The 26,723-nt window shown below is 31.9% G+C and overlaps 2 protein-coding genes across 2 annotated transcripts in view; one reads left to right on the forward strand and one right to left on the reverse strand.

Moving 5' to 3' along the window:
* The window catches only part of LOC109802268 (mediator of RNA polymerase II transcription subunit), a 61,006-nt gene extending 55,257 nt beyond the window's left edge, over positions 1 to 5,749 (reverse strand). Inside the window, exons 1-5 of the mRNA XM_020363563.3 lie at positions 5,518 to 5,749; positions 5,395 to 5,438; positions 4,636 to 4,735; positions 3,354 to 4,346; positions 1,453 to 1,687 (exon numbers count right to left, since the gene is read on the reverse strand). Coding sequence (XP_020219152.1) covers positions 1,453 to 1,687; positions 3,354 to 4,346; positions 4,636 to 4,735; positions 5,395 to 5,438; positions 5,518 to 5,634 — 1,489 coding nt within the window. The 5' untranslated portion in view covers positions 5,635 to 5,749. The remainder of the gene's footprint in view (positions 1 to 1,452; positions 1,688 to 3,353; positions 4,347 to 4,635; positions 4,736 to 5,394; positions 5,439 to 5,517) is intronic.
* A 7,041-nt stretch (positions 5,750 to 12,790) lies between these two features.
* Positions 12,791 to 17,635, forward strand: LOC109802376 (beta-galactosidase 15). The gene is made up of 18 exons (XM_020363718.3): positions 12,791 to 13,103; positions 13,238 to 13,333; positions 13,427 to 13,539; positions 13,667 to 13,733; positions 13,983 to 14,075; positions 14,163 to 14,306; positions 14,402 to 14,490; positions 14,607 to 14,712; positions 14,809 to 14,896; positions 14,996 to 15,114; positions 15,217 to 15,378; positions 15,478 to 15,692; positions 15,777 to 15,880; positions 15,985 to 16,094; positions 16,311 to 16,532; positions 16,710 to 16,921; positions 17,001 to 17,280; positions 17,383 to 17,635. Exons 1-18 carry the CDS (start codon positions 12,945 to 12,947, stop codon positions 17,506 to 17,508), a joined length of 2,505 nt encoding a protein of 834 aa, XP_020219307.2. The 5' UTR covers positions 12,791 to 12,944; the 3' UTR covers positions 17,509 to 17,635.
* Positions 17,636 to 26,723: the final 9,088 nt, after the last annotated feature.

The raw sequence follows: 26,723 nt of genomic DNA on the forward strand, positions 1-26,723 counted from the left end.
ATAAGAATTAGGAATTCCCATTCCAATGCTCTACAAAAATCTGTATCCCATTGCATAAAATTATTCTTCTTTTTTAACAGAAGTTAGATTAAAGAGAAAGGATGAAAACAACTAATGGGAAGACAAGAAACCCTCCAAAACTGGTGACAAAATAAAGTAAAATAACCTAAAAGTCCAAAGCAAAAGGGGGCAGCAGAAAATCTAAGAACGCAGATAAATGTTCCATCTCTACAAATCTGAGATGACAAAACCATCGAAACAGCTACGAGTATAACTATCCCAAATCAAACATGGGGGTGAAACTGGCAAAGAATCCTCGTTAAAGGTACACTTAAAGACAGAACAAACTGCACACTGCAGTAAAATCTTAATATCCATGGTTTTACCAAAACCAATATATAAAGCATCAAAAAATGCACATGTAAAGAATTTTGCCACCAAAAGTAGCAAACCCAAAGAGCAGGAAGAAACAACCATCTCTGAGCTAGGTAAGCAAATAATGCACATATTGGGATTCATGAGAAAAAATCATGGAACATGGAAGGCATGGTAGCATGTTGATGGATTCTCAAAAACAGTAAGAAAGGGAAAGAACAAATGGAAGGAAAGAATCAAAGAAAAAAGAATCAGAGTTTATTGATCTACAACGGGAAGGGTTCGCTTCAAACAACTTGCAACACAATTAAAACAATTACCAAATCTCATCACTACCCAATACAATTCTATTTAAAGGCCTGAGCCCCGCTCTAATAGAATTAGAGAGAATGTAAAAGTAGAAGATAGAATCTGGAAGTGTAAATTGTATTTGTCAATCAGAAAGTGAGCGAGACTGTCGGAGTACATTTATATTTGGAGCATGTTTGGATACATGTTTTGAAGAGCCTTTAAGAGCTTCTCTACTAAAAAAAAAGAACATTTTCCAGTAGAGAAACTCTTCTAAGCTTGTATTCAAACAAGCTCATAAGCTCTAAGAAGAGTCTTGAGCAATCTACACTATATGGTGGCTCAGCACACATACAACTGAAACAGTAATAGCCTAACTGACTAGATGAGAACAGAATTATCCGTTATAGAGACTACAGTTAATGAGTTAAACCATACAACCACTATATAAAATTCAGATATCTGCAGAGACTATATCTAACACACTCATAACTGCTGTAAACAACCATAACAATTGCTCTCCCTTTAACTAATTAATCTCTCTTTCTTTTAGAATATACTTTTAATATTTGAACCTCTTGGTTCCTAACTAAAGAATCTAGAGAAACTGAGAGAAAATCTAATGTGAATTTTTATTAAACTGTGAAGATCTTTTAAGGCCAACTCATAGCAAGACAAAACAATTTAAATCTACTTATCTATCACCAAAGCCTAATAAGAACCCTATGATACAATACAGCTCACATAATACATGCACATATAATAAAGAGATAGAGAAAAGATTATTGCCTGAATTTGTCATTTTCAGTAGTTCAACAATTCTATCAATAGTTGCTTCACAGATCATCTCTGAAGAAAAAACAGCACCAGCAGTAGGCACTTGAGACGGAGACCTATAGCAAGGAGCCAATACCAGCACGCGCCTCCACCAATCAGGTGATGGTGTAGTACGAAGAGCATGCCTTATGCAACGCACAGCTCTTTCCCAGTCCAAACTTCCCTTCTGAATAGAGGATGCAATATCCTATAGACAGTATTAAGTGACGAATTTACAAATTCAGGACAAATTATCATCAAATGTAATATAGCTTAAGTAGATGTTATAAACCATAGTTGCAAAACTGTCGAGTACATTTAAGCAATTAAAAGAAATTAATGTACAATTATGTAATACATTCCAATAAAATACAATAAGACTGCAGAATATTGGACAGGATACTATCAGAATTTAAATAATACGTGACAGTTTATAGGAGAACTCCAACAAATATGAGAAGATCCAATGGACTTTCCATGAGAATTAATCATATATATAAACAAGTAATATAATAGTGAAAATAAGGCAGGTGAAGAAATGATGCCATCAATATTATATCTATATCTATATCTATAACATTAATAAAGGGGATACCTTATTTTGGTGTATACATTTTTTTGGACCCTTTTACCCCTTAACTAATTTGTTGAAATACATTTTTACCCTTTAACTAATTTGTATAACTACTCCACTATTTTGAAGTTAACCACACATTTTCAAAATTTTATTATTTTTATTTTATTTTATTTTCATTCTTTTATGACTAGGCATGAAATGCCTCACTTTTACTAGTCAATATATAAAGGTAGAAGCAGCCAGAAAAACAGTTATAGATATAATGCTTAAAAATGAAAGCATGAACAAACAAGGCAATGAGATTTACTAGCACAATTCTCTTGATTGACAGCTCCATATACTTTATGCATCCTACTCTTTCTATAAGCACCAACAAGCAACATAGTGGGTGTTTGGTTTGTCATTAGAAGCCATTTGACATGGTTTTTGAAGCTACTGGAGTAGATTTAACATTTTTAACATGGAAATGAATAGAAAAACACGTAATTTATGCAAGACCAAACACAGATAGTTGGCACTGGATGAGAGAACTGAAATGTACATGAAATTTTGGAATTCCAAATCAAACACTTCTGTTCAATCAGAACAATTTGAGAATCTACTCCAAATGTCCTTTCAGCAACTCCTAATGCTTTTTTATCATTTCTTAATAATTATCACTAGCACATTTATAATTATAATTAAAACATAATTAAGGTTCTAAACTGAATGACCACTCATAAGACAATTTAACAAAATAAATAATATGAAATACAAATAAAATGTTCTCAAATGCTTGCTCTCTCCTCAAAGAAGAATACAAAGGAACAAACAAGATAACAAACTAACTAATGCTGAGCTGGCAGAAGCCAAACAGCTTACAATAATAGTTGAAATTAACTCTATAAGAATTATGAGAACCATTCCTAGGCCCTTAATTGAAACAATTTTTCAGTAAATTTATTTTTTGGTATGAAACTCTTGGTTGACTGAGGTTACTTGTCTAACCACTGTTGCATCAAAATATCTATAGTTAAAAATTTCAGTACAAGTAATGGAGCTGAAATCAATCATTATTTTTTCTCTTTTCAACAAGAGATAGAAAGAGTTATTTTAAGTATCTATATTGTCTGAGTTATGATATATCGTGAGTAAGAACGGCAAGATATCAGTCATTTATCAGGAATCTAATAGCATATACTTTTATGTTAAGTGGTCCTCTAACAATTTTCCTGAGCATCATCATAGTATTTGAGTATTTAAAAACATGCTCATACATCAACAATGATTATCTTGAAATAGAAGTGAGATTCATCACCTCTCCATGCAATGGTTCTCCAAGTACACTTAAATATGTAATTGGTGATAGTCGCTGATTTGCTACTGCTTCACCTGAAACATTAGGCATTGTTTGAGTCAGGATCCGATGAGTCCCAAATGTAGGGCAGTGAAGATGCTGGTCTAACATTTGCATGTGCATGGCCATCATGTCTCTTCTCCTGTGGATCTCCAAGATAAGTGTGAACAATGCTTCATCATCAGGAATATTCTCTATGAATTGCAAATCACTACGTAATAATTCATAAAAGGGCACTCGACATATTTTTCCCTCATCAACTAAAAGCCAAATCACATCCAAGCAACTGTGTAGCCATGCAATTACAGCTTTGTCAGGTCTCCACGATTTTATTATATCAGATTCATCAATTCCCTGTTGCCTCTGGTCCCAATTCACCAGCCAATGCAGCATATGGTGGAAGATTTCAGCATAAGTCACTGGTTTTAAACTGAACTCAAGACCAGTTAAAATAATCTTGCAACATAGCTGGCGAAGGCTACTATTACTGATATCATTATTTCTAACAGATGGACTGCCTCTTAGTTTAGATTGTTGTCCAGTAGAGGAAACATCTGACGATTTAACAGGAGACATGGCTGCACAAGATAATGGTTCAATCGTTGGCTGCGCAGGAGAGCCAATAGTATGAACAGAGGTCAAAGGAGATGCAGGATTTGAAGACTGAAAATTAGAAGAATTGGCAATTGTGCTAGAAGGTGGCAGCATTCCTGCCTGAGACAAGCTCGATGAGGAAACAGTTGGCACTGCTTGACTCAGTTGACCAACAGGCAATTCTGCCGAAGAAACTGAAGAAAGAAGGGACGGCAGAAGGGAGTCCCAGTTAATGCATCCAATACCCCATAAGCTCCGTAAAACAAAAAGAAGAAAGTCTGCCCTGGGTCCATGACCACTACACTGCACTACTAACGATATAAGAATCGTTTCTGTAACAGAACGTAATTGATCTTGGTCCTGAAAGTAAAACACATAATCAAAATATATATACAACAACAACCAAGCTTTTCCCACTAGGTAGGGCTGGCTAGTATATCAACCCATGTCACAAAGGTTTAGAGTAAATCATCCTTAAAAACAAACCATTAATCACTTGATCCTTCTAAAATGATTTTGCCCATAGTTTTTCCAGGTATATATAAATGAAATGAGATAAAATGTCATGTTCCCCCTTAAATTAAGACAAATCAATGCCGGGACAACAATGCAAGACACGTGAAATTGCACTGCATAATTTCAAACTCACAGGAAATTGGCTCTGGAGTTGCTCAAAATCTATAATGAACTGCTCATTTGGTGGAGGAAGCTCCCGATTAAGAGCATGTACTCGTTTGTGTGTCTTGTTCCTGAAATTAACCATATCAACACAAAAAAGTAAGAAGCTGATAAACACAAAAACCAAAACACATACAAGAAAACCTACGCTTTCGATATAGGAACAATCACACCACAAATACCACACATTTTGTAGTTAGATCACGGAGCTAAGAAAATAAAAGAGAAAGGAAAAAAAAAAAGTTGAATCAGAAACTAATCATTCATAACTAACATGTTTGGATAAATTTCTCTAAAAATACTTATAGGAGAAGAAAATAAGAAAGAAAAAGAAAATTAGCTTTTGCACAAGATAAAATTAAGTTATGCGTGAGTTAAAAATAAAAGTGTTTGGAGAACTAATTCCATTTTTTTTCTTCATATTTCCTTCTCCTATAAGTGTTTCGAGACATGTTTATTCAAACATGCCCTAAAGTAGAATAATCCATTCAGAAAACAACGCTGTAAAACCTAAAATTATGATTGTAACAATAATTATTATCAAGAAGATGTAGAATAAAAAGCATTCGAACTTTGCAACGTCGAAAAACCTATAACCACATAAATCATATAACAGTGAAACCAGTTTTGGCGCAACGAAAGCACGCGCGAAACTCCTGCTTGATAAACTCTCTAATTTCCAGAAACAGTTCAAAAGCAAAACGCAAAAAATTGCAATGAAAGCACTTACGGTGGTTCGCGAAGTGACTCTTCGGGTTTCTGGCGGCTATTTCGCTGGGAAAATGAAAAGAAGTGAGAGTGAAGAAGAAGAAGAAGAAAGAGAAGAGAAGAAGAAAAAGAAAGGAAAAGATACGCCGAGTCCTAAGTAGAGGTTGAAGAGATCAAGAATGGGGCCACGAGCAGGGTGGAACTGGAAAGAGCGCGATGGTGTGGACGTTGTCGCTGGTCTCTGATTCTGTGCTGGTTCCATTGTTTGGCTTTCATTCGATTCCAGTGCGCACTCTGAAAAGAGGATTCTTGATGGATTCAGAGTTATATGCAACTCTGCTGTTCTAAGTTCAACTTACTCGCAGAATTGCGCAACCCAAATATTAGTCGGGTCATTTCGTATTAATTGGATCCTTATTTGGGTGGGTTTGACTTCTACCGGACTTACCACTTCCGCTCATATAAATATTTTTAGTTTTAAATTTTTTTTTCCTGTAGTTTTTATTTACAATCTATTTGAATGAGAAGATTTGTTCTCATGTAACCTCATTCACACATCAAAAGTACCCACAAAGGTAAAATAACCTTAAAAGTGGTAAGTAACCTTCTTGGTCAAATAAGTGATAATTTAGTGAAATACATTTAATGCTCACATTTAATGCACCAACGAACATTTTACTTTATAAGGAAGGAAGCCAAAGAAAGACTAAGCAAGCATGTGAGAGAAGTTCAATGATTTGTAACGATCATCTTCATAAAACACTTATATAAAAAAAATTGAAGATTAAAAAAGAAACAGAGAACAACAATTGTAAAAAAAAAAATCATTTCATTCTTTTCTATGTAACTTTGTATATAAATGTGTTGTATCACGTCTTGTGAGTAAGATGAAATAATAGTGACCATCCAACTTTAACTTTGTATTTTAGCTTGAAGCTTAAAGAAAAACGGGTATGGGTATGAGACAGGTATGTATATACTCATTTCCATCCTCATATTTGATTCAATTGATTGGGCATTACCCATATTCGTAACTGTGCCCAATCAAATTGGGTATTCCCTATCAAGGTTAGGATAGGTTTGGGCATTACCAACGGGTATAGATTTACTTGTCATTTCTAAAGTCCACCAATCATGAAGGGAAGATTATGAGAGGTTTCTTCATAACTTAACTCCAAGACATCATGAGAGTCATATATTTCTTCAAGCTCATATAGTTGTAGATTGATGAGCTCCCAAATGTTGGCAATCAGATGATGTTGATCATACAAATCAAGGGGTTAAACTTCAGTCACTTCAATAGTTTGGGGATGGATGGTAATGGATTGCTCATCGTGGTAACACATCTTGAGGTACTTCTTCATGTTGAAGTAGGGTGACCTCCACGTAGAATCATATACATGAATGTCTATATCCTTTTCATTGGTGGTTTATTCTTCATGTGACACCCTCTACCCCAACATACATATACAATAATTATAAAAATAAAATTCTTCATCATTAAAAACCAAATCTCCAACCACATAAGGGTAAAGAGTTCACATTCATAAACTTAATCCAAATAACATGTCAGTGAAATTACAAAGAAATAAAACTGAGTTTTCAAATAGTTTAATGGAAATAGCATCCTAAACTAAGCCTAGCTATACCCCGATGTCATGTATCCTATCAGAGCATGTCCAATTGAAGTCTAAGCCTTAGCACCAACATCCTCACGTTGATGATCACCTGTGACACAATTTAAACACATACAAAGAACAACAAGGAAGTGAGAAACATCTCACTTGGTTCCAGGTGTAGAAATAACAGTTAGGCAACACACACACAAATCATACAAGCATAGTCATAGCTACTCATTAATCAGGTGCAAATTCAAATTTTACATATAACAGTAACATATACACAATTATTCATCATGCAATGATGTCATGGACTCAACTCATAGATGCATGCATGTGGTGTCAGTCACGTGTCTCATAATCATATATCACTAGTGTGCTGCCTAAACAACACACCTAGGGTAGTCTAGGATTACATGTAGGGAGATACCTATACACTCCCAATTAGAAGGATGTATTGCTAGGGTCTGGTCAGGATAGGGAAGCTGCACAAGTTATGTCTCATGCTCACAAACGGGCAGAAGCAGACATCCAAACCACGCTATCTCCTAGGACTCCCTCAAGTTGTTACACAAGGAGGGCCTTCCCTAACGGTGTACTCCACATCGTACCCTTCACATAGATGCATATGATGCATGTCACACATTCACAAACTCATGGACTCATCACTTTACTTGTCACGGCATTTCATGTCTTATCTCATTTCATCACGTTTCACATTCTCATATTCATAGTGCTCACAATAGCACGTCATTCACATCATGTCTCGTGTCATTTGTTCATATTTCACATAGTCGTACTCATAAGATTATCATTTGGAGATTCTTATCATCATCATGTCATATTCACTTTTTACATTGCCTCACAATCATATTCATAATTGTTTCTCATAGGGTTTCGCACAAGACCCATAGAACACTCTAATTCATATCAAAACATGTTCAAATTCAAAATTAAATATACATTTATGCTCAACATTTTGCAAGAAATTCAATAGAATACTCAGAATTCAAAACAAAAAACATCTAAAATTTGTCTGTTTCTCATAGGGTTTCCCGTAGGAACCCATAGAGCACTTTAATTTATATCAAAATATATTTATTCTTAAAATTAATCACATATTCACACATCACATCCAACAAGGAACACAATAGAGCAATCAGAAAGCAAAACAGAAAACATTCATATTTTGCCTTTTCCTAGAAGCATGCATCAGTCAAGGGATTGGGGGCTAATTCTACTACCCAACAATTATTCTCACACCCTCGAGTGAGGTTTCTCACTCCCCCTCTTACCTGGATAAGTAGAAGACAAAGCTAGAGCGAAATCTGGTTGATCTCCCTCTCTTGGTTCTCCTTGGTCTTTAGAGAGTGTGTCTAGAAGTAGTGTTAGAGTCTACTATTTATAGATGTCAGAAGTGGCCAGAATGGCCCGTTTCGAATCCAGAACAGCCCCTTCTGGATCCTTTTATCATGTGTTAAATTCACATCTGGAACGGCCCGTTCTTAAACAAGAATGACCCGTTCTTAAACCAGAACGGCCCGTTCTAGAGTTGAGTTTAACTCATAACGGCCATGTTTGGAACGACCCATTCTCAACTAGGGTTTTAGACCTTTTTAGTAGTTTGGAACGACCCGTTCTAGTTTGGGAACGGCTCTTTCCAGTTTTGGGAACGACCCGTTCCATTTTGGGAACGGCCCGTTCTAGGCTACTAAAACACCCTTATTAGGCTTTGGACCTTCTGATGTCATATCATGTTGTTTCTATGCTTTGGGAGCTTCTTTTCTTTGATAATAGAAGTCCATTCCCTTAATCTAAGGTATGAAAACTGGGTGTTACATTTCCATTAAGCACTCTAATTTAGAGTCGTCTTTGAATATAACACTCTGTCTTTTCATTCTTACTAGGTGGCACAACAAAGGTAAAGTCCTCAGGTCATCTTGGGTTTGCTTCCACCCATAAGGTGTTTATGCTCAAGAGTATGGCTTTGATTACAAAGACTTTAAGTGACACTTGAGCAACTTCATTGGTTAGTTTGGGGGTCTCTTTAATAAGCAACGAGACAACTTCTACTCCTACAATAGTTGCTCTAGAAGATGAGGGTTGGAATGATGGGGTGGCTTCAGCAATTGCTTCATTAGCTAGAGTCTTAACCTTAGACACTCTTATCTCAATTGGACGAAGACTTTCTTCTACGTCAAACTTTCCAATCTGCGTAGGAGGAATACTCTCCTCAACAATAGGCACCTCTGTTTATGTTGGTATAAGACTTTGGTCAATAATAGATTTTCCTGTAAAGAAAGGATTGATAGTTGTTACTGCTATTTGAGTAGAGAGACAATAGGTTTCTTCCAGTAATTTGGCTTCTTTAATTACCAGCTCAAAATCTTTCTTTTTTTATTCTTTTGCCTCCATTTGAGATATATGCTTGGTGCACTTGAAGCGTTTCTACTCTTTTTTCTTAATCTTGGTGTCGGGAAGTCCACACACAATGCTTGCATTAAATGCGTTTCACCAAAATGTCATTTCTTATCTGATTAAGGAAGCTACTTATCACCTTTTAGGTACCAAAAGAGAGGAACCATGCGTGTGTTAGTCTGAAACAACTTTTATTGTAGTTTTCGATGCTTTACGATATATGCTAGTCCTTTTTTCTGAAGAAAAGCATGTCTTTAGTTTCTTTAGTGAATTGTTAGTACTAAAGAAGCTTTTTCAATTCAATCTATTAAGGAGTCATGTGAACAAATATGATTTTGTTATCAAACATCATAAATGATATAATTTAAGAGCATTTTATCTTATAGATGAAGTATTTCATTTGTGAAACTTGATGTCAATATAACCTATCGTCTTATATCAAAATCATCTTAATGATTAATCTTAAAACTTTTCTCTAGAAAAATATCTATGTTTGTTATCATTAAAATTAAAGACCTAAGGGATTTAAGATCGTCTTTTGACCTAACAGATAGATATAATTAAGAAAGAAATAAAAGGAAAGATATTATTGAACAAAATGATAGAAATAAAATGACAAAATACCAACCACTATTGCTTCTTCAAGAGATATAAGTCCACTTATATCTTTTTTCTACTTTATATCGATGATGTGTTAATAGTTGGTTTAGATATGGATGAGATCAGAAGCTTGAAGCAATAACTGTCAAAAGAATTTGACATAAAGGACTTGGGTCCAACAAAAAGGATCCTTGGAATGCAAATCACAAGAGATAAGAAAAAAGTTTTTTTTTTGCAATTATCTCAAGCAAAGTACATTAACCATGTTTTTTTTACAAAGATTCAATAGGTTGATGCCAAGTTGGTTATAACACCTTTGGTCATTCATTTTTTGTTATCCAAGGATCAGTCCCCTTAGACAGAGGATGAAAAAGAGTTTATGGCTAAGATTTTGTATGCTTCAACCATCAAAAGTTTGATGTACAAGATGGTTCGTATGAGGTCAAACATTGACCATGCAATGGGAGTTGTTAGTAGGTATATGTCAAATTTAGGTAAAGCTCATTAGGAAGCAGAAATGTGGATTGTGAGGTATTTACAAACAAAGAAGTGCTCATACATTAGTAAAAGAGAATTAAAAGTACAAGGCTACATAGCTGCAAAATTTGGAGGTGATGTCGTTCACTAAAAAAGTGTCACTGGTTACATTTAAATTGTTGGTACTACAATTGTTAGTTGGATCTCACAAAAACATAAGATTGTTATTTTATCCACTATAGAGGTTGAGTATATAACAGTAACAGAAGTCAATAAAGAATTGATACGACTTCATGGATTATTAACAATGTTGGGATTCATCTAGGAAAATAGTGTTTTGCATAGTGATAATTAGAGTGCGATCCATTTGCCAAAAAATTCAACATTTCATTTTAGAGCAAAGTACATTGGTCTCAATTATCACTTCATTATATCTTTGTTGAGGATGAGGTGTTAACATTGAGAAAGATTTTAGAAAGTAAGAACCCAACAGACATGTTGACAAAAATAGTAACCATCAACAAACTAAAGTTGTGTTCAACTTCAGTTGGCCTACTAGAATAACAGACAAGATAAGGTTGTTGTATTGTTTGAGATGTGAAACATATTGAAATCAATCTTCAAGTTGAAGATTGTTGGACTTGGTTAAGCAAAGCAAAAATTCATGAAAGCACATATTCCTTTGTTGAGTAAAAATAGAAAAATCAATAGAATTAAATAAATGCATGAAGAATAGGAAAATAAAATGAGAGGAATAGACGTTTTGCATGCATGTTTAAAAAGCACCATTCTATAACAACGAAATATAATTCAATCTAAGAGAAAGAGAAAAGAAAAATTTAGAAAATAACATTTTTATTTTTTTGGTGTATTTGGATTGTAAATTTAATGTTTGTAAACATTTTTTATTTTTCCCTTTTCAATAATATATATGCAACAAGTCAGAAACATACACAATTCATCAAATTCCATTATCAATTTTTGTGTGATATTATTTCACATGTATTTTGTTTGTCACAATTATAAATTTTTTTGCATATTTTTCCAATAGTGTTCAATTTTTTTATTGTTTGTCTTTAATTATTATTAGAGGTAGATAAATTAAAGATATAAATAAGATTTATAAATGTTCCTTATTATATTACATATGATATATCAATATAGTTATTAAATTTTTTTAATATAAAACATGTTGGTATAATTTTTTACTAATTAAATTTTATTGTTAAAATAATTTACCAATAAATAAAAATAATTTTTGTTATAATACAATTTATTTATCAAAAATTTAAAATATAATTTATATGCTTAAAAATATTTATATATATTAATTTTAAATATAATTCATATATTCAAATATAATATTTATTTATATATAATTTATTATGAATTTTAATTATATTTCAAACTTTTGATAAATAAATTGTATTATAACAAAAATTATTTTTATTTATTGATAAATTATTTTAACACAATAAAATTTAATTAGTAAATAATTATGATAAATAAAAAGTGAATTAGATAAGAAGTTAAAAAAATTATACAAACCCTTTTGTTAAAAAAAATTCCTAAAAATACTCTCATGGAAGATAGAGATTCGTGTTTAAATTTTAATATATACAAGGATTTGATTATTTATTGGTAAACTATTTTAAAATATTAAAATTTAATTAATAAATAATTATGACAAATAAAAACTTAATTAAATAAGAAGTTAAAAAAATCTCTACAAACTCTCTTATTGAAGAAAAATTCCTAAAAACACTCTTGTATAAAATATAGTTTCATGTTAAGTATATAAGGGTTGATTTGTATTTTAGCATGTGTAATGCACAAGTATTTTATTATTATATAATTAAAATTTATAATAAATTATATATATATATATATGTATATAAATATTATATTAGAAAATATAAATTATATTTAAAATTTGTATAAATAAATATTTTAAAAATATAAATCATTTTATATTTATGATAAATAATTGATATTGTAGTATAATATTATTTGTGTTTATTGATAATTTATTTTAAAAATATTAAATTTAATTCATAAATAATTACGATAAATAAAAATTGAACTAAATAAAAAGTTAAAAAAAAATCTAAAAACATTCTTGAAAAACTCTTAAAAGAACTTTCGTATTTGGTATATTACCTGAATTACTCACTTAAAATTAAAAATAATAACTATATTGAGATGAGATATATCTCAGAATGTTTTTGAGCTAAGCAACAGACTGAAAAATAAAAACCTTATTGAGATAAGATGAATTTTGTCGAGCTAAACAACTGACTAAAAAATAATAACTATCTTGAGATGGTATTTGAGATCTTCATGTAAAACTGTTGTTTAATTTCAAAAAATCAGTATTTTATTTTTCACTATAAATAGATTGAGGTCATACTTCTATGTTATCACTGCTAGTTTTTACTCTTTTTCCAAGAGCACAGAAATGACGGGTCGTCTTGCATTTTTCTTGTTAAGTTTGACATTGATTAACTTAGCAATCACTGCTACTAAGGTTTCATATGATTCAAGGGCAATTACAATTGATGGCAAAAGAAGATTGTTATTTTCCGGTTCCATTCATTATCCTCGTAGCACCACTGGAGTAAGTGTTACTATATATGTGACATTTTCACGTTATTTCATTCATCTAACAATTATTTATGACTACATTATAATGTGCATATAAAATAAACCCATTTAATCATAGTTTTATTAATTCTCTATTATTTATGGCAGATGTGGCCATCTTTGATTAAGAAAGCAAAAGAAGGTGGACTCAACACAATTGAAACATACGTTTTCTGGAATGCTCATGAGCCTCAGCCTCGACAGGTTTTTTTATTTTAATTTTCTTGTTCATAATTATATATATATTTTATATTTCGTTTTTGGCATTGATTTTGTTTCCTCTCTCTATATTTTCAGTATGATTTTTCTGGCAATCTGGATCTTGTCAAATTTATTAAAACCATTCAAAAGGAAGGGCTTTATGCCGTGCTTCGAATTGGTCCATATGTATGTGCTGAATGGAATTATGGGTAAGAAATATTAAAACAAATATTTTCATTTTTTTTTCTTTTGTAAATAAAGAAATGGTTATAATTTACCAACCATGTGTTTGCTTTAATTAATTTGATTGACTGATTTACTTTTGTGTGTGATCAGAGGATTTCCTGTATGGTTGCATAATATGCCAAACATGGAATTTAGGACCAACAACACTGCTTACATGGTAAGTCACTATAATTTGATGTGTTTATTTTGATTAAACTCTTTACCTATGGAATTCCAGTTTAATAAATCTCGTTTAGAATTTTAAATTTAAAGGTTAAGTAATAACCATTTATTTTTTGTTTTATATAACAAATACTTAGTTTTTAATAAATGATTTTTATTTTTATTTCTCAATATGTACTCTTAGAATTTCTATTTGATTTTGGTATACAAATTAACCGGGACAAGAATCAAAATTTGACTACAGAATGAGATGCAAACCTTCACGACTTTGATAGTGGAAAAGATGAAGCATGCAAATCTTTTTGCTTCACAAGGAGGACCCATTATTCTAGCTCAGGTTTAGTTTTGTAACTCTCTCTAATTTATTATGTTTATGATTGCATTTATGGTCTAACTATTCTACCATCTATATATTTTGATGCAGATTGAAAATGAGTACGGAAACATTATGAGTGCATATGGAGAAGATGGAAAAGAATATGTGAAATGGTGTGCTCAACTAGCTGAATCTTACAAAATTGGTGTGCCTTGGATTATGTGTCAACAGAGTAATGCCCCAGATCCTATGGTAATCTTTAGTGAAAATTAAAAGTTTTATGTTCATAAATTTGAATGATATCATTATTATTATTAATGTGCCGTTTTTTTTTTTTTTTGCCTTAGATTAACACATGTAATGGTTGGTACTGTGACCAATTTAAACCTAACAGCAAAAACAAACCAAAGATGTGGACTGAGAATTGGACTGGCTGGTTAGTGATTATATTTCCTTTAATTTTCGGTTCATATTTTTCTTTTTTGTGCTTAATTTTTATTCATATTTTTATATGAAAATTTTGCAACTAAACAATATAATTCTTGCAATTAGGTTTAAGAATTGGGGAGGACAAATTCCGCATAGAACTGCCCAGGATGTTGCATTTGCTGTTGCACGATTTTACCAGTTTGGTGGCACCTTCCAAAACTACTATATGGTAACTTGATTATTAGTATATTAGTGTATAGATCTTGAACATTAATTACAAATCATCTTTATGATTAAAGTTGTGCATTCTATTTTTTCATAACAGTACCATGGAGGTACCAATTTTGGACGAACATCAGGGGGACCATATATTACCACTTCATATGACTATGATGCTCCTTTGGATGAATTCGGTAGGGCATAGCAAAATATTTTTCTATTTAATGAAAAAGTTTTTTCTCAGCTATTTTTTTTTATTAATTTGTTAATACAATATTTTTTGTTTATGTTAGGTAACTTAAATCAACCTAAGTGGGGACATCTTAAACAACTTCATGAGGTTCTAAAATCAATGGAAGAAGTCTTGACTCATGGTACCTCAAACAATACTCACTACGGAAACATGATGACAGTAAGATATATATATATTTTTTATTATCTTATATATTATATTCTTTGCTGTTTGAATTATTTGGTTGCAATTAATTTCCATATATTGATTATATTTTTACAGGCCACAGCTTACCGTTATAATGGAAAATCAGTTTGCTTCCTCGGAAATGCAAACGCAACAAGCGATGCAACAATTATGTTCCAAAGCACTCAGTACACTGTTCCTGCATGGTCTGTGTCTATCCTTAAGGATTGTACTACAGAAGTTTACAACACAGCAAAGGTGAGAATGATTATTCTTATAATGATTTGTTAAAAAAAAATATTGTTGTTTTGTTTTATACTATTATATGTACTAACTAGTTAAATAATATGAAATCAGGTGAATGTTCAGACGTCCATAATGGCCATGAAAGACGATGAAGCAGATAATAAAGATGATGAGCCTACCTCATTGAATTGGCAATGGATGCATGAGCCCCATGTGCAAATGAAAGATGGCCAAGTTCTTGGTTCTGTTTCTACTAAGGCTCCTAAACTTATGGATCAAAAGGTTGTCACAAATGATACTAGTGATTACTTATGGTACATCACCAGGTAATAATTTATTTTTGGTTTCTCAAAAATTGCATTAATTAGTTCCTTCTAAGTTCTAATCTGTGTGACAAAAACTTTCCTCAGTGTTGACATTAGTAAAAACGACCCTATTTGGTCCAATGATATTAAGCTAAGAGTGAAAACCCATGGGCATGTACTTCATGTATTTGTCAATGGAGGACAAGCAGGTATGTCATGACTGTAAAATTTCTCACCGCTTCACATTTTTATAGTCCAAAGAAGTTTCCAAATTGAAGTCATATATTTTTCCTCTCTTGCATGTACCTCCCAGGATACCAATATGCTCAACATGGAAAATACTCATTCACCTATGAGGCAAAGATCAAATTGAAGCAAGGGAAGAATGAAATAAGTCTACTCAGTGGCACTGTTGGTTTGCCTGTAAGTAACAACAAAAACACACTTCATATTGACGTTAGATGTTTGTTTGGATTCAATCACAGAAGTGTTTTTGAGAGTTTTTCTATCAAAAATAAAAAGTTTTTTCTAATAGAAAAATTCTCAAAAGAATTTCTAACTTGTATCCAAACAAACTCTAATTATGTCAGTATTGATGCTGTTTAGGTAACTAAAAGTGAACTCTTCATCATTCAACAGAATTATGGTGCCCACTTTGGCAATGTCTCGGTTGGTGTTTGTGGACCAGTTCATTTGGTGGCAGTAAAGAATAACACTGAGGTTGTCAAGGATATTACCAATAATGTATGGAGTTATAAGGTGGGATTAAATGGTGAGATTGTGAAGCAATACAGTCCAGATAACAAGAAAGGATGGAACTCAAATGCTCTTCCATCTGATAGAGTTTTTGTTTGGTACAAGGTATAATTATTGTTCCCTTTATTTGCTTAAGTCATTTCATGCAATATTATGCTTATTTTCATCTAACATTTGTTTGGTACAAGGTATACTTGTGTTGTGAAATCATATAACACAGGGAGTATTATACTATATATCACGCCATTTCATCTAACATTTGGAAATCTGATTTTGCTGCAGACCATATTCAAGAGTCCTAAGGGAACTGATCCTGTTGTGGTGGATTTGAGAGGGTTAGGAAAGGGTCAAGCATGGGTAAACGGTAACAACATTGGTAGGTATTGGACAAGTTATCTTGCTGATGAGAACGATTGCATTTCCACTTGTGATTACCGAGGAACATATCACCCAAAAAAGTGCATTACAAAGTGTGGAAGACCTTCCCAAAGATGGTAATACCAAAAATTGTGATATGATGTATCAATATCAATGAAATGCATGTTGAACATTTGTTTCTTACTTCCTTTCTAGGTATCATATCCCACGCTCATTCCTTCGTAATGATGATCAAAACACGTTGGTGTTGTTTGAAGAGTTTGGAGGTCACCCCTATGATGTTAAACTTGCCACAGTAACTGTTGACAAAATTTGTGCCAATGCTTATGAAGGACACGTGTTGGAATTAGCATGCAGTGAGGACCGTGTCATCTCTGATATCAAATTTGCCAGCTTTGGTGTGCCAAAGGGTGAATGTGGATCCTTTGAGAAAGGCCAATGTGAATCTCCTACTGCTTTATCTGTCCTCAGAAGGGTAATTTACTAATATGGTCATTTTCTTCAAATTTCTATGGTAGAGGGAAAAGAAGTTAAGGAAAATATAACTAATGTTTGGACTTCTTTGTTTCTTTGGCAGAGATGTCTTGGCAAACAAGGTTGCTCTGTTGAGGTTTCGGAAAGAATGCTTGGACCTTCTGGATGCAGAGTGCCACAGAATAGGCTTGCTGTAGAGGCAGTTTGTGACATAACTACTAACAAGTAGATTTTAGTGTATTGGAATATCTTTAGGACTTTCGGTAATAAATAATAGTTATCTTTTCACCTCTTAGATATAGTAATGTTTTGAATGGAGTTGATAAATAAAATATTATTTCAATATTGGATGCTTTTATTCTTCCTATTTTAATTATCATAATTAATGTTTTGTCGGTACTTGCATGAAACGCAGGGCTTAACCATTAAAAGTACGAGAATATCAATATTGAAAAGTGTTTTACAATTGTTCTTTCACTAAAAATTTGGTAATACAATGTACATATACATGTGATTAAATTCAACATAATGAGAAGGTGAAATATCTTTTTTATTTATTTATATTCTATTTATAATATAAAATTCAAATTACTCTGTATTATATCATCAACTTAAAATATTTTCAAAATATTTATATTAACAAATATGTTTCCGTACGTGTCATTTGTATATTATACTATCACTCTTATTTTAATAATCACAAATTCTATGTCTCTATAACTACAAATCTTAATGTCTATAACTCTATATTCATTATTCCATACAAACCAATATCAGCAATCATGCAACTAATGACGGATCCAGAAATTTTATATAGTGAGAGTAATACTTATTCATATATTTATAATATTAAAAATTTTATATATAACTTTTAAAAATATAAATATATATCATAATTATTTTTACAAGCTTTTATATATACGATTACGATTAGGAATGAAAATAAATTACGTCGGCCTAGGTTATATTATAAGTTAATATGTTTCAATATAACTTTCTTTAAGAATACATGTCCTAAATATGACTTATTTATCTGTTATAGATATTTTTTTAAATGTTTGATTAAAACTATATCCTAAAGACCTAATTTATAATAATTTAACACTAATAAAAATATAAAATAAATATGTTAAATTGTATAAAAATTAAGTTTAATTTATTTATGATATAAACATGTTTTGAATATCTAATATAAATTTTTAGTTGACAATTTATTTTAAAATATATTTTATAATAAAAATTCTAAATAAAACATAAATCTTTCAATCTTTCTTATTTTGATTTTTTATAATTAATGTATACAATCTTACCATTTTTACTATTTTAATTTTTTTAATCAAAATATATAATAATTAGAAAGTATAAAAAATAAATATGCATGCTGTAAATTTTATTTTATCAAAAATTAAAATTTTTAATATATTACATGTGAGCATTAATATATATATATATATATATATATATATATATATTATAATTAACTTTTTTAAGAAAATTGATTCATTATTAAAGAATATTCTTTATCATATGATAATTAATCTCTTTCAAAAGTTTGATAAATGTCAAATAAATAAACATTTCTTCTAAATTTATATTTTATACATCCGATAATTTAATTATATTTATTTTATTAAAATATAACTTTTTTTTTATAATTATATATATATATATATATATATATATATATATATATATATATATGAGGAGGGTTCAAACGACACCGGTGTAAATTTTACTAAGTGTTACACCGCTCAATAACTTTATATTAAATGTGAATTTTGAAAATTCAACCGTTAGATTGAAAGTTCATATCACTTAGATCATATATAGCAAATTTTATATTAATCTAAGATGATTTGATACTTCATTTTCATAAAATAAAATTGACGTAATATATACATTTTAAAATATACTAAAATATAAACACTTTGATTATTTTCAATCTAACACTTAGTAAAAATTATACCGGTGTCGTTTATACGAGGAGGGTTCAAAATTCACATTTAGTAACGGTTGAATTTATAAAGAATTTGAAATTCAAGTATTTGTGAAATTCCTTGAAATAGTAGAATTTGAAATTCTCCCGAAAAAGTAAAAATTTGAAATTCCTCATATTTTTTTTTCTTTTTATTTCACTTATATATTTTATCTTATCTCTTACCTCTTCATGTTTTTAATTATTAAATATTCAACAATATTTTTAAAATTATTAAATATTATCTAATATTAAATTTTAAATTTATTAAATATTTAAAAATTATCTAATATTTATTTTTATAAAATTTAATTCAAAAATCTCAACATATAAATATATTTTTAAAATCAATTTTATCATGGTAGAATCAAATTATTATATCCAACTTAACAATTTAAAATTTAAGAAATTTAAATTGACTTATTCAAACAAAATATTTTAAGAATGATAGAAATTGAAATCAAAATAATTCAATCAAAAATTTAAAATTCCTTGAATTTGTAAAATCTCTCGTCCAAACACACCATTATAGTTTTGTCACAATCAAATTCTCATAAGCACGTAAATCATTTGATGTTGGTAGAGGCCTCGACGATGAACTTGTTACTGAATTTGACAGGTCTAAGAGCAACTCCAATGGGAGTTGCTTGGCTCATCAAGCAACTCCAACATGAGTTTCTTACCATTGGAGAGGAGAGAGGGTTTCTTAGTGAAGCAACGGTTGCTTATTTTTGTGAACTGAAGGAGGCACGGCGGAGGTGTGGGATTGGACGGCGGAGGCGCAGGTTTGGACGGCAGTGGCGCGGGTTTGGACAGCGGTGGCGCGCGGTTGAACGGCGGAGGCGCGCGGTTGGATAGCGGAGGCGCGCCGGTGGACAGAGGAGGCGTGCCGGTGGACGTTCTGCCACGGGTGGACGTTCTGCCACGGGTGGACGTTCTGGCTGGACCTGCGCGCAGCGGCGACAGCGATAGACGGAGTTGGAAGAAGAAAAGGTGGAGAAAAGGAAAGGTGAAGGTAAAGTTGGAAGAAGAAAACCCTCTCACGAAGAGAAGAAGAAGAAAAAGAGACGGTTTAAGAAATAAGAAATAAAAAATAGAAATTAAAACATTAAAAAATTAAAAAATTAAAAATAAAAAAATAAAAAAATTAATAAAAAAATAACTTGAAAGATCTACTTATTGTATATTTTTTTTACTTATTGTGTATTTTTTCTCATAATTTTTTTTATTGTAGTGCAATTGTCATTTTTAATAAAAATTTTAATTTGGTTCATAAATAATTTGAAAAAAAAATTCTAAAAGTTGAATTTCTTAAAATTTTTTACTATTAGAGTAAATTTCTGTTTGAGTTCCTCATTGCTGATATGGCACACTGAAGACCACTTTTTTTCATTTTTCAATGCATGAAACAACTCAAATGAGTTGCTTCTATTGGAGATGCCTTTTGGCAAACATCAATACAAGACTTAAATACAAGCAAATGCATGTTGCATTAGTAAGATTGAAAATGAGCCATTTTGCAAACTATATAATACATATAGAGTAAATCCAATGTCAACTTGGCTTTCCCCTGTGCTACTTGTGAAGGACCGATATTCTTCATGTCATCCATCTTCTCTGCTGTGCCATTACTCTTGTGAGCATACAGTTGAGAAATCCACTTGCCTACCCCATAACTACCATCCTTCAAGCAAGATATAATTGAGGTATCCAACTCTTCAATCCTACATCTGAAGCATTGTTTCTCTCATTACTAATGCTCACTTGTGTTTCACTACTTGAAGGAATCGTAGACTAAAGACTATTCTATTCTAGACAAATTCTCCCCTTTCTCCGGATTACTAAGACTCATGGCAAGTGAAATAGAAGATGGATTTAATAAATGTGTTACTTCCTAAGATGTATTGGTGTATAAATATCTAAGTTTCCCATTTATGTGTTTCCTAATATGGATAAGTTGCACAAGTTTTGTTCCTAATATGTGCTTCACTTGGCCACCATTGTTTCAAGCCATGAGTTGCAAGAAATTTATGTTTCTCCTTAGAGACAAACAGTAACTTTTGTCTATACATAGATATTATTTAAAAAGCCTGCTTATCAAGAGAATATTTACTTATGAATTGCAATTCATTATTTTACACCTTCAAGTTTGGCCATGTAGGTTTGAAAAATGGAATGCTTCATCGTTGTGTAATGTAATGCTATATATTATTTTATAGTAGTGTAGAATTTGGTGCTTGATATTGATAGCTCAGGTGGATTATTTGTGTATAAATAACTCTATTATCTATTTACTATATAAGAAATGAAGTTGCTACCACATTTACCATTTATCCCACCTTCATTTGGAAGTATTTTTGGTAAAGCTTTTTTCAATACCTGGAGCTACTGGCTTCTCATTACAATTACCGAATGTGAAGGTGGGAAGTTGTACCAACAAATTGCACATTGGTAAAATAAAATTATATGTGACTGATTTGTTCACATGTAAAATAAAATTAATCATTCACATTTAATATATCTAAATTTTTGTTTGTGGTTCTTCTCTGTACCCCTTCATGAGCCTTCCGGCATGAATTGTAAAATGTTTTTTTTTTTTAATTATAATAATCTTTTCCTGTGCATTTGTCACAGTCACAGCTTATGAAATGATATAATGAGTTATCTTTGCATCAAAATGAGTAGTCAAAGATAATAATTTCATCTTTATCCTTTGTTTTATGGCTAATTTATTATTGTGAAGTTATTTTATGTAAATGAGATTGTTTTGAAATTATTTATATTTTTTTGAATTGTTAACTATAAAGTTGTTAGCAACTTTAATATTATGTGTTATTTTTTTTAATGATCACTTGAATTCAGTCATGTAAAAGTCACTATAATTGGTAGCGACTTTAATAGTTTACTAGCTGGTTCAACTTGTCAAACGGCTCAATTTAAAAAATTATTTTCGTAGAAAATGAAAAAATATTTTTAAATGTATTTATTTTAAGAGTTGATCATTTAAAATATTTTTTGTAATTTGCAAAAAAATAAAACTTTGTAAAAATAATCCATAATAACTCACTGATAACCAAAAATAAAATATTAGTATTTTTTTTTAAAAATAACATAAAACTTCAACGTTAAAAAAAAAAAAAGATGAGTCCCTATGGTCCATAACATCTCACTGTCAGAAAAAAAAGTTTTTTTAAAATAAAATGAACGTGAAAAAATAAAAATATATTAGTTTTTTTTTATTAAAAAATTTATATTTATATTCGTTATATATATATATTATAAAATTAATTTCATACAAGAAATATATATTTTATTTTTAACAAATTATAATATCCTTAAAAATTTATAAATAAATAAATTTATTTTAAAACATTAATATTTTAAAATTTTAAATAAATTAAACAACAATGCAATAAAAATAATAGCTCATTAATAACCAAAAATAAAATACTAGTTTTTTTTTCAAAAAAAATTAACATAAAACAAAATCAATGATAAAAAAAAAAAAAGTGGGTCACTACATAACAACTTTAAGTTTAGGAAAGGTTTATTCATGGGTTAAGGAGATGGAGTGAAAGGGTATAGAATCTGGTCACCTTCTGAAAATAAGATTATTCTTAGTAGCTAGGGATGTTGTTTTTTTATGAATCCCACATGTTTCACCCGAGATTGGAGTTTTTTGTTTTAGGAAAGATAGAGAATGCACTCAAACAGGTAGAGGTTGAAACCACTTCAAGTATAACTCAAAATAAGGAGTTGAAGGATGAAACATTCGAAAATTCTCAAGAAGAACAAGACAAAGATAATAATGTTGATCAGCAAGTGGTAACTTTACGGACTCAATCTGAAATCGAGCCTAGTTAAAGACCTCGAAGACAATACAAACCCCCTTTGAGATATGGTTTTGAAGATATGGTTGCCTATGCACTACATGTAGCAGAAGAAGTGGACTCACCCGAGCCTACCACCTACAAGAAAGCACTAAATCATGAAGAATCAAACAAGTGGATCCTTGCCATGGGTGAGGTAATGGAATCACTTCAGAAGAATCAAACCTGGGAGCTTATCAAGCCACCTAAGGGAAGACATGTTGTAGGATGCAAATGGATATTCAAAAGGAAATATGGAATTCCTAGTATTGAAACAGTAAGGTACAAAGCATGTTTAGTAGCTAAAGGGTTCAGTCAAAAGGAAGGTGTGGACTACAATGAAATTTTCTCACCAGTTGTGAGACATACCTCCATAAGGGTCTTGTTGGCTCTTGTAGCTTGTTAGGACCTAGAACTTGAGCAATTAGATGTGAAGACAACTTTCTTACATGGAAAACTAGAAGAAGATATATTAATGAAACAACCAGAGGGTTTTGTGATTCAAGGAAAAAAGGATTATGTCTGTCAACTACAAAGGTCTCTATATGGGTTAAAGCAATCACCAAGACAATGGTACAAAAGGTTTGACAACTTTATGATCAACAAAAGGTTCAAAAGGAGTCCTTATGACTGTTGCGTTTATCACAACAAGGCGGAGGATGGTTCTATGATATATCTTTTACTCTATGTAGATGATATGCTTATAGTTGCCCGAGACACAAATGCTATACAAAATCTAAAGACTCTCCTAAATGGAGAATTTGATATGAAAGACTTAGGAGCTACAAAGAAGATCCTAGGGATGGAAATGTATCGAGATAAGGTTTTCTTGTCACAAAGGGAATACATACAAAAAATCTTGTTTTGTTTTGGAATGAGCAATGCAAAACCCTTAAGCACTCCATTGTCAACCAAAGAGAGATTACCAACTACTTTTCATACTCAATCTCAATCTAACTTGGAATATATGTCACGGGTACCTTATGCAAGTGTTGTAGGAAGTCTAATGTATGCCATGCTATGCATAAGACCTGACCTTGCTTATGTAGTTAGTGTTGTGAGCATGTATCTGAATCAACCACAAAAAGAGCATTGGAAAGTTGTCAAGAGAATATTTTGATACTTGAGAGGAACATTAGACATTGGACTCATTTATGGAACTTGTACAAACTGTTACCTGGCTGGATACTCAGATGCAGATTATGCTGCTGATTTAGATGGAAGGAAATCAATCACAGGTTATGCATTCACTCTTGGAAGCTGTTTGGTGAGTTGGATAGCCACATTACAACCTGTGACACCCTCTACCTCGCATACCATAACACATAAATAATAAAATTTGAATAACACAATCTTTCATAATTGAAATACCAAATGTGTTCAGATACAGAGCACCACATCCATGACTTAAACAAATAACATAATTAGCAGAAATTACAAACAAAATAAGGCTAAGGTTTGCAAAATAATTTAATAGAAACAACATCTTAATCTAATTCTATCCACGCCCCGATGTCACATGTCTTATCAGAGCAAATCCCAACATTGAAGCCTAAGCTTCGTCACCAACATCCTCAACTTCATGCTGATGATCACTTGTATAAAAATCAAAGGAAAATAATACAAAAGAAAAAGGGAGTGAGAAACATCTCACTCTGGCTTACAGTGTAGGAATACACACCGGATAGCCAAACACAAACAAGACATGTATATGTACATAGCATAAATAGATTAACAGCAATATCACATTTCACTCATCAAAGGTATAAAAATCACTTTAACATATAACATTAAAATGCACATGTAATGGACACGGACTACATATTATCATGCATGTGGCGCCAGTAACACATATCACATGGCGTATTACCGCTAGCAATACACAAGAGTAGTCTAGGAGTATATGCCAGATCACACCCTCTATGCACTCTCACTAGAAGGACATATTATCAGGGTCTATTCGGGATAGCTAAGCCGCGCAAGATACATCCAACGCACACAATGGGCGAGACTGGGACTTCCAAACTGAGCTATCCCCAAGGACTAATCCTCAAGCTTTAACATAAGGGGGCCTTCCCTAGCGGTGTATTCCATATCGTACCCTTAAAAACATTTATGCAAATGATGCATGTCAATCAAGACTCTATGCATTCTCATATCACATTATCACGTCTCATTATCATATAACATTATCATGTCTCATTATCATATCACATCATATCTCATGTCTCATATTCACTTTTTACATTATCTCATCATATTCACATAGTCTCCACATAGCACTTTAATTCATATCAAAACTTGTCTATTTGTGAAATTAAACACATATTCGTACATCTCATCTAACAAGGAACACAACAGAACAATCAGAAAGCAAAACAGAAAACATTCATATTTTTCCTGTTTCTCATAGGGTTCTTTCAGGAACCCACAAAACACTCTAATTCATACAATAAACATTTAACACAATACAATTTACTCTTATAATTTCTTCTTCAAACAATCTCCTCTTACAATCACCAATGCATTCCCTTAGGGTTTCCCATAGAAACCCAAAGGAACACCAAAGTCTGCAAATATGATCCAAACACAAACACTACTTATACATACATACTAATTACATCAATTAGAACATTCAAGGAGAAATAGAGATGAAACAGATACAATTGGGAAAAACCCCTCATACATGAGCACACAACAAACATAGGATTGGGGGTCAATCCCACTACCCAACATATATTCCCACACCTAGAGCAAGATTTCTCACTCCCCCCTTACTTGGATAAGCAGAAGAAGAAGCTAGAGCGAAATCTGGTTGATCTCCTTCTCTTGGTTCTCCTTGATCTTCAAAGAGTGTGTCTAGAAGCAGTGCCAGAGTCTACTATTTATAGATGTCAAGAGTGGCCAGAATGGCCCATTTCGGATCTGGAACGGCTCGTTCTGAACTCATTCATCATGTGTAAAATTCACATCTAGAACGACCCGTTCTTAAACCAAAATGGCCCGTTCTGGGGTTGCGTTTTAACACATAATGACCATGTTTGGAATGACCCGTTCTTAAACCAAAACGGCCCGTTCCCAACTAGGGCTATATGCCTTTTTAGTAGTTTGGAACGGTCCGTTCCAGTTTGGGAACGACCCATTCTAGGCTACCAAAAATAGGTCTTTTTAGTAGTTTGGAACGACCCATTCCAGTTTGGGAACGACCCGTTCTAGGCTACTAAATCACCCTTATTAGACTTTGAGCCTTCGTATAATCTGTGAAAATCAGGGTGTTACACAACCTTTTGTTGCTCTATCTACAACATAAGCAGAGTATATGGCCTTGACAAAAGCTGCAAAGGAGGGGATATGAGTGAAAGGACTAGTAACTAATTTAGGCATCATTCAAGAGTATGCCTTGATTTTCTGTGATAGCTTAAGTGTTATATGTCTAACAAAGGATCATGTTCATTATGAAAGGACCAAACACAAAGATGTGCGGTACCATTTCATTCAAACTGAGAAAAGGATTAAGGTTCAAAAGATTGATTCTATACATGATCTTGCTTATATGTTTACAAAACTTGTCCCTAAAAGCAAGTTCATGCACTACCTTGA

The sequence above is a fragment of the Cajanus cajan genome, chromosome 11 (assembly GCF_000230855.2).
Source record: "Cajanus cajan strain Asha chromosome 11, NIPB_CcT2T_4, whole genome shotgun sequence".
NCBI classification, from domain to species: Eukaryota; Viridiplantae; Streptophyta; class Magnoliopsida; order Fabales; family Fabaceae; genus Cajanus; species Cajanus cajan.

Bases quoted from the DNA above. Each gene is read 5' to 3' on its own strand.
- LOC109802376 (XM_020363718.3), top strand. From the start codon at position 12,945: ATGACGGGTCGTCTTGCATTTTTCTTGTTAAGTTTGACATTGATTAAC. The intron at 13,334-13,426 runs GTTTTTTTATTT...CTATATTTTCAG, and splicing joins ATGAGCCTCAGCCTCGACAG to TATGATTTTTCTGGCAATCT. The intron at 16,922-17,000 runs GTAATACCAAAA...CTTCCTTTCTAG, and splicing joins GGAAGACCTTCCCAAAGATG to GTATCATATCCCACGCTCAT.